This window comes from Hibiscus syriacus, unplaced genomic scaffold, assembly GCF_006381635.1.
Source record: "Hibiscus syriacus cultivar Baekdansim isolate YM2019G1 unplaced genomic scaffold, ASM638163v2 tig00111641_pilon, whole genome shotgun sequence".
In the NCBI taxonomy this organism is placed as follows: domain Eukaryota; kingdom Viridiplantae; phylum Streptophyta; class Magnoliopsida; order Malvales; family Malvaceae; genus Hibiscus; species Hibiscus syriacus.
Genome location: NW_024063143.1, coordinates 125,891 through 134,994, shown reverse-complemented (window position 1 = coordinate 134,994; position 9,104 = coordinate 125,891). Strand labels below are relative to the sequence as shown.

General features: G+C 35.4%; 1 protein-coding gene across 1 annotated transcript; it reads left to right on the top strand.

Moving 5' to 3' along the window:
• Positions 1-2,584: 2,584 nt before the first annotated feature.
• LOC120166648 (leucine-rich repeat receptor-like protein kinase TDR) lies at positions 2,585-5,743 on the top strand. Its single transcript, XM_039175884.1, has 2 exons — positions 2,585-5,264; positions 5,369-5,743. Exons 1-2 carry the CDS (start codon positions 2,744-2,746, stop codon positions 5,680-5,682), a joined length of 2,835 nt encoding a protein of 944 aa, XP_039031815.1. The 5' UTR covers positions 2,585-2,743; the 3' UTR covers positions 5,683-5,743.
• Positions 5,744-9,104: the final 3,361 nt, after the last annotated feature.

Here is a 9,104-nt window from a genome sequence, read left to right as displayed (position 1 = left end):
TAGGTCCCTTAAGTAATGTCAGATGTTTGAATTTTGACTTTTACGAATGGAGTAAACTGGGTTGAAAGGGACGTTATCGCCTTTACAATACTCAATCTTAATTAGTTTATCAATAGATCGGATATCAATGATTAATTCAAAAAAAATATTAAATGTGTATAATTCCTACATCAATACTAATTCAATTTATAGTCAGTAGACTTTTTAATATATTTTATTTAAAATAATGATTCCATACATTAATAATAAATATTTTAACTAAAAAAATAGAAGTGGAGTGTATAAAATAACAATACACTTTGTTTTTTCTTGTTGAATGTTTATCCGTTGTGTTGGCTCATTTGTTTCAGCACCACCTGTTTTTTTTTTTTTTTGACCAAATGTTCCCCAAGCAATTACAAAGGTCTTATTTCAAATCCAAGGGTAACCCTATCGTTGAGAAAAGCAGAGATGCTCTATCAGTTGGTAAACGTGTTTAGTTGTACTCTAAGATATGAAATTAAATCAAGCATGACCCTAACCATGCCCTTTTTTTGACTACTTGAGTGGGAATCTAATTCATTTCACTTCGATACTTTCTTTCTTTTACCCTAAAAAGATGTGTTCTTTTTTCCACATCCCACGGCCATGCATGCAGTCGGTGCGGGGTCTTTTTCAATCCTGTCAGGGTGAAAACTATTTACATATCTTCTTTATTACATCAAACTCTCACTACTAATCATGGGTTGTAGCTATTGATACACAGTAGTTGATTCTCAATGCCCCCTCGTGTGAGTTGAATGTTATCTTTAAGAAATGATCAGTCAAAACTTGTTGGCTGAGAGGTTTTGAAAACGCTTTAGTTCGAACGATTCCAGGCAGTGCCCCCATGAGCCGTAGCAGCAAAAGGAAACGAGAAGGGAAGATGTAATGATGAAGTTAAGTTAGGCTTTTGATGGCACATGAAAGCTCTCTCTAACTTTGGGCTACTCACTGCATTTGTTTCTTGTGGAGTTCATAATAGCCTTCACAAGGCCAGATTTTTATTTTATCCAAACATTAATTGAAACCTAATTATAACACGCAGGTGGAATTCTTGAGCATCACGGGGCCACTGTGGAATTCTGCAGATTCTGTCCTGCCTTCTGTTTCTCGTGAATGGGTGTGGGTTCCAAGTATTTAAGCCCCCTCCTACGATCCTCCATTGTGACTATGGACGTAAGCTCCCAACATTCAGCGAAAATGGAAACAAGGAACCACATATTTTTCCCCAAGTAATGAACATAAAAGTCCAAAATTTGTTGTCACCGAAACAGTACTCTTGTATTTCTTGTTGTTTTCCTTTTTTTTATATAAATAAAAAATTATCGAGAATCCCATTAATCATTTTCGTATATGTGAAGTAAAGGAGTAATTAACAAGCAAACCACAAATAAAGAACAAACGATGAAACTCTACCCAGGGTTAAGCCTATGGTTGGATGAAGAAAGTGAAGCGTGGTCAAATTTACCGTTAAGCAGAAGCTAAAAGGACTGATTAGGGTTTAGGGTTAATCATAGCTTCAAATCTTATTCTTAATCATAAAAACCTCCATTATTGCTAGTTCCCACTTCCCTCTTTCTTTCTTCTTTCTTACTCTCTTCGTATGTGTAATCATTGGATTGCATGTGGACCACAGAGACTAACGATCACTGCCAAGAACACGCATTGCAAGGAAGGAGAGAGGGATTGCCTTTGTTTTATTTTACATTTTAAAATTTAATTTCCATCAAAGTATGACGGACATACAAATTTATATCAGAAAGTACAAATTTAAAAAAGTAGATTAAAAGATTTAAGAATACGAAATTAAATAATTAATAAAAAATATAAAAATAAAATCTAAACTATAAAAAAAGTTTAAAATTTTAAAAAAATACGAACACATCCAACAGTCTATTAGACACAGGAAAGGGTTAAGCTCATCGTGAATCAAGGGAAATTGTGTCGCTTTTTACTACAACTCTCGTCTTTATACTTACTTTCTCCGCACCTGCTCCTGTCTTTTCAACAACACGATACGATGCGAAGATCCTATCGAACATCTTTAGCTTTGTCCATGCATATACTACCTTGGCTTGCATTGCATGTTACGAAATAATCGAAATATATTGAAAATAAGTACTAACTAAATAAAAATGTCGTAATTTAAATTATAAAGTAAAAAATGATTGACGATTGATTCAAGATTAATGTTATTATTAGCGGTGAAAGAAGTATAATAAAATTATAGTTATCGATGTTATAATGAATGATTAATAGTAACTGTCATGTTAATTGGCTACTAAGTTTGGATTTTACCATTAAAAAAATGATTCACCCTGTATCTATGATTATGCAATGGATCGTGCCCCGAATAAAACCCTTTTTTCTTTTTCTTTATTTAATTAAAGCAATGGATTATGATGATTTTAGTGATGCCCCCACAGTGTTCATATATTAATCAAAATTAAGAAAATGGCGAGAAATTGTATAGGATTCTCTCCGGTGAAAAGTAAGCAAACTAAAGATGGCTCAAAGAAAGATTTATTCGGTAATGGCGAACATCATCCGACTAAACTAGGACCGCTTGTCCCCATGCTGTGCCCAAAAGCAACCCAATATTATTCTCTCATATCTCAACTAATCGCTATTTCCCATGCAACCAAATCCATCTAACGAAAGCACGGTGAAAACACCACTTGCAGTGTAATTCGTCTCTCTTCCTTCTTCCCCGCGAGTTCCGATGGAGATTTTCCTGTGGCCACACTTGAAACTCCTCTTGTCTTCCATGTTAATCGCAGCGGTATTAGCTGCTGATCCTTATTCAGACGCTCTGTTGAGCTTCAAATCGGAGGTTATCGACCATTTACACAGCCTGGATGATTGGTTGGTGCGTCATGGTGAGAATCGTTCGGGGAAAGTTCATGCATGTTCTTGGTCTGGTATCAAATGCGACGACAACTCCACCGTTGTTATTGGTTTAGACCTTTCCACGAAGAAACTTGGTGGTAAATTACCCGGAAAGCAATTCAGTGTTTTCACTGAGCTTGTTGAACTCAACATCAGTCAAAATGCATTCTCTGGAGAGATTCCCGTTGAAATCTTCAACCTCACCGGTCTGAGAAGCTTGGATATCAGCAGAAACAATTTCTCTGGCCATTTCCCCGGAGGAATCTCCGGTCTACGAAACCTGGTTGTTCTTGATGCTTTCAGCAATAGTTTCTCGGGTCCATTGCCTGTTGAGCTTTCCGAGCTTGAATCCCTTAAGGTTCTCAACTTAGCAGGGAGTTACTTCAATGGACCAATACCATCTGCATATGGGTCTTTCGAGAGATTGGAATTTCTTCACTTAGCTGGGAATTTCCTCTCTGGAAACATACCACCTGAACTGGGTAATCTCCAGACCGTGACACATATGGAGATTGGGTACAATTCTTATGAAGGGAACATCCCATGGCAACTGGGCAACATGAGTGAGCTTCAGTATCTTGATATTGCTGGTGCGAATCTCTCGGGCTCGATCCCCAGGCAGCTCTCGAATCTCACCAAGCTCCAGTCACTTTTTCTCTTCAGAAACCAGCTCACTGGATTGATTCCATGGGAGTTCAGCAGAATCTTGCCTCTCACCAACTTGGATCTCTCTGATAACTTGATATCTGGGCCTATTCCCCAGAGTTTCTCTGAACTGAAGAATCTAAGACTGCTCAGTCTCATGTACAATGAAATGAATGGCACTATCCCGGATGGCATAGCAGAACTTCCATCACTGGATACTTTGTTTATATGGAACAATTTCTTCACTGGATCACTTCCAAGAAACTTGGGCACGAACTCGAAACTTAGATGGTTGGATGTTTCAACCAACAGCTTCATTGGCAGCATTCCACCCCATATCTGCGCAGGTGGTGAGCTTTTTAAACTAATCCTGTTTTCCAACAAGTTTACAGGCAATCTCTCACCTTTATCCAATTGTTCTTCGCTTGTTCGAATTCGACTCGAGGACAATTCATTCTCGGGTGAAATTTCTTTGACGCTCAGCCATCTTCCTGATGTTACATACATAGACTTCTCCAGGAACAGGTTTACTGGTGGAATTCCCTCGGATATTTTTCAAGCTTCAAAGCTTCAATATTTCAATGTCTCTAACAATCCAGAACTAGGGGGAGTTGTCCCAGAAGAAATATGGTCTTTGCCAGGTCTTCAAAATTTCTCTGCATCGTCTTGTAACATCTCAGGGAATCTACCTCCGTTCAGATCATGCAAATCCATGCTTCTTGTTGAACTGCAGATGAACAATATGTCAGGAGTTGTGCCAAAGAGTATATCCAATTGCAAGACACTTGAGATCATTAATTTAGCCAGCAATCAGTTGATTGGTCACATACCAGAGGAGCTTGCTAGTCTTCCTGCTCTAAGTGTAGTGGATTTGTCACAAAATAATTTCAGCGGATCAATCCCCGGAGAGTTTGGGAAATCTACAAATTTATTGCTTCTAAATGTGTCATTCAATGATATATCTGGTTCCATTCCCTCTGAAAAAGTACTGCAATCAATGGATAGAAGTTCATATGCTGGAAATCCAGAGCTATGTGGTGCACCTCTCAGATCATGTTCGCCTTCAATGGCCATCTTTGGAAGCAAAGGCACTGGAAAGCTTAGGTTAGTTCTTTTGCTCTCTGCAGGAGTAGCCATACTCATTTCAGCATTGGTTTTCTGGCTAGTTTATCTCCGCAAAGGAAACAAAGGCCAATGGAAAATGGACTCTTTTATCGGACTCCCACAGTTTAAAGCAAATGATGTTTTGAGGAGTTTCGATTCGAAAGAGTCCATGGACGAACTGCCACCGCTATCAGCTACCGTCTGCAAAGCAGTGTTACCAACCGGAATAACAGTTTTGGTGAAAAAGATAGAATGGGAGCCGAAGAGAGTGAAGGTTGTCTCAGAATTTATAACACAAATGGGAAATGCAAGGCATAGGAATTTGACCAGATTACTTGGTTTCTGCTACAACAAATATATGGCTTACATCTTGTATGATTACTTGCCAAATGGAAATTTGGCCGAGAAGGTAAGAATCCCAAAAGATTGGTCAACCAAGTGCAGAATTATAATTGGAATTGCCAAGGGACTTTGCTTCCTTCACCATGACTGCAATCCGGTAATTTCTCATGGAGATTTGAAGTCAAGTAACATAGTCTTTGATGATAATTTCGAACCTCGTATAGCCGATTTCGGGTTCAAGTACCTGATCGAGTTGACAAAAGGTACAGGCTATCTATTTACTTCCCTTGAATTCCATTAGTCAAAGCTTCCCCATTTCAAACAATAAAAGCGACAATCTTGAATTTTCATTTGGAATTTGAAACAGGTCAATGCAACGAAACTATCAAAGATGAACTACATACGGACATATACAAGTTTGGGGAGATAATTCTGGAAATTCTAACAAATGGTAGGCTGATAAACGGTGGAGAAAACATTCAAAGCAAACCAAAGGATGCTCTTTTGAGAGAAATATGTAACGAAAATGAAGCAACTGATTCCACCAATTCATTGCAAGATGAAATACAACTGTTTGTTGATGTTGCTTTGCTCTGCACCAGAAGCAGGCCAGCTGATAGGCCATCCATGAAAGATGCATTGAAGCTTCTGTCAGGGTTAAAGGGACAAGGTAAAAGATAGTAAACACTATTGAAGGCGAGTTTCGATATTTACTTCACGTTTCAGTGGAAGGTGGAGGACCTCAGCATACACATAATATATCTATATCTATATATATATATATATATATATATATTTGTGTTTTGATTTGTTTGATCGGCTTGTTTATAGCAAAGAATGTCTTTATTTCACGAACAATTCTTTAATTTTAAATTATATGAATGTAAGATAGGCATGAAACTAATTCATTTAATGATTAGTGTGACTTGAAATTTAAGCTCACGAAAAAGTTACAAACTACTCTTATGAACACTGATTTTAAAGATCATGAACCATCTTACATCAATGGTTAAAGAAATCGTTATTATTTCTAGAAGTTACAGGTTCAAACACCAACAATTACAATAGGATGATTAAACATTCATTATGAAATCACATACGTTTTAAACTCATCTTTTTTTGTTTAAAAATTAAATGTTGTTTGAGCTTAATCATGAAATGATAAAATCACATTTTAATGATGTCTATTGGCATCACCATTGCTTTAAAACACTGCCTCGACGACATAATATGAACATAGACTCAATCCACAAAATACAACTCAAACAGTTTTGAGATCATATTTTATATATCCTAGTGAACATGTTAATGTTCAACTTGACAATAGATCAATTTTTTAACAAAAAATGACGTGTTTAAAACTTATGAACAGCCGAATAACTATTTTGTAATTTTTAATAGTCATGAGACTCAACAAAGCAGCGCCTCATAATCAGGATCATTTTGTAACTTTCAACGGTTAGTATATTCAACAAAGTAATATCTTATAGTACAATTTGTGTACCTTATCCTAATAATAAATTGTATAAGACAAAACGATCAATTAAAAAGGTAGTATACAAGCATGAATCAAGCTCAAGGGCATATGAATATTGCAATCATTGGTAATCATAAGCCTCAAAGACCTACACCACGTAACACCATAGTCCTCAAGAGTTGCTTCAGCAATTTCAAACATGATTCGTAAACAAGGGCATATGAATATTGCAATCATTGGTAATCATATAAAAACCATACCTGTGGGCACAAGTATTTGCATTGGTAAATTATGTCCATAGTGTAAGATTTACTTTTTGTTCTATAACCGCGCTGTTCCTGATCAACACAAGTTATCAATCAACCTAACCATTGTAATCAAGAAGTTGAGCTCGAGAATTATTGAACTTGACTCGGTTTGAAAACTCAGAAATAGAACTCGACTTTGAAACTCGCAATCCTAAAATTTTCAAGCTCAAATCGCACTTGAAATCATGAACTAAAACTTATAAAAACTCGAAAAATGCTCGAATGGGAAAAAAAACTTAAACTTAAACTCGATTGAAGCCTTAAAATCAAACTCGAACCTAAACCTTAAATACATGAAAACCTTATACTTCTTTTTTTTCTCTCCAAAATCAACACATAAATGTTAATATTATAAATAATTTATTTTTTAAAACCATAAAATCTTAATATATTATATTTTCGAGATGCTCACGAGCTTTTCGAGTCGAGTATCAAGTAGCTCGTTTCAACTCGTTAAAAACTCGAGTGATTGTTTATTGAACTTTGACTAAGTCAATCTCAAATAATTCACAATTTGTCTCGTCTAATCTACACCCCTAATCATACCCCTCATGTAATCAAGAGCAGTACAACCCACAAACTGTTATCCGCCTTAAGCTCACTCGATCACTCGTTTTGCATAACCTTACAAGACAACGTACCTATTCTAAACTAAAGTCAACGTATTAAAATAATTTCACTAGCATATGACACTGCTCCCTATAAATTAAGGGTAAACTACTCTAATGGTCACTAATGTTTGGGGAATTTTTCGTTTTCACCATTGATGTTTCAAAAGTTACAAATCAGTCACTAACGTTATCATTTTTTATCACTTGCCGTTAACAGCCATGATGGAAAACATATGTGGCCTGTTAACAGCAGTTAACAGGCTTATCTGGATGGTATAATTACGCAAATAGTCTATGTTATTTATATATTCTTTCAATTTGATCCTAGTTTTAATAAATTAAAATATATTTATTTTTAATTCTTATAAATAATGATATATTTTTTAAAAAAGGAAATCAAAAATTTAAAATTAGTTATAAAAACAAAAAAATAACGTTTTTTAATGTTAGGGTAAACTAATCAAAACAAAAAGATTAACGTTTTTTTAATAAAATTAACATTTTTTTTCTTCCCCAAACTTTTTTTAAATAAATACTAATATTAAAATCTTGTTTGTGAAGAATTTTTTTTTCATTCGGTGCATAAAATTAATTCTTTCAAAAGCTGAGGAGCGACAAGATGCAAAACTAATTACATAAATTTAAGCTGTTATATTCTTCTGGCATGACCATGTTATTTACCAGTTAAAAGGGACAAAAATGGATTATTGTCTTTGCCAAAAATGAATGAAATTTAACTGGATATTTAGGGTTCACATTTTATTTGAGTGTCTGGATTAAAGTTTATCAACGTCATATAGAGAATATAGATAGGACATCCAAATGTATAAAATGACTTTTTATTGCAATTGAAAATTATAAATAAATAAAATGGGTTGAAAAGGCAACTTAGAATTTTATATGGGTGGAGTTGGAATGGAATAGATCATATAGCTTCAGTTTTAAGGCCAAAAACAGCATGCCTAGCTGAGGCTAGAGCCGTAGACAGAGGTTAAAGAGAAGAAATTACGAGGTTGATGTTTCAAAGCTGTGAATGCCAATTGTTGAGGTCTATACAATAACAGACAGAGAGAAAGGAGGAAGACTGCAGAGATGGAAATAAAAGGAAACAATCACTTAAATCAAAAAATTCTCCAAAATCTCCGAGTACAAAAGTTTTTACCAAGAGAAGGCTTTTGTATAAGCAAATACTAAATTATCTTATTTGGATTATGTTCCCTTAAATTATTAGAGGAAGAAAAAGCTTTGAGTGATCAAATGCTAAATACTGCTTTAACACAGCTTTCTATTTTACCAAGTTCATATAATATAGGGCATGAAATGGGTAAGAAAACCTAGTTACATGTCAATGTTTAATTGCATGGAGAAAATACTCGGGCTGCTCCTGGTTTACCAAGGAAAGGAACAACACTTTGATGGCGAATAAAATTGCTGCCTTTGATTTATATGATATGTGTTATAAATATTTCAATTCACCTTGGTAAATCATGAGCCTCCAATCATTCCACTTCATCTTGTTCCTTGCAAATTTTAGGTTGGTAGATTGCAATTGATAGGATTACAGGCTTTCAAATTACATATTGTTTCATCTGTGAAATTTAGTTCTGCTTGATTTATACTACAAATTCAAAGTGTCAGGTCGTCTGCAATGTTTTCCCTAGTGCGGGCTTTTGGTGTCAAGTTAAGCTGAAGAGGAAGTTAGTCTTA

Coding starts and splice junctions, on each gene's coding strand:
- LOC120166648 (XM_039175884.1), top strand. CDS start 2,744: ATGGAGATTTTCCTGTGGCCACACTTGAAACTCCTCTTGTCTTCCATG. Junction 5,265..5,368: donor CCTGATCGAGTTGACAAAAG/GTACAGGCTATC, acceptor AATTTGAAACAG/GTCAATGCAACGAAACTATC.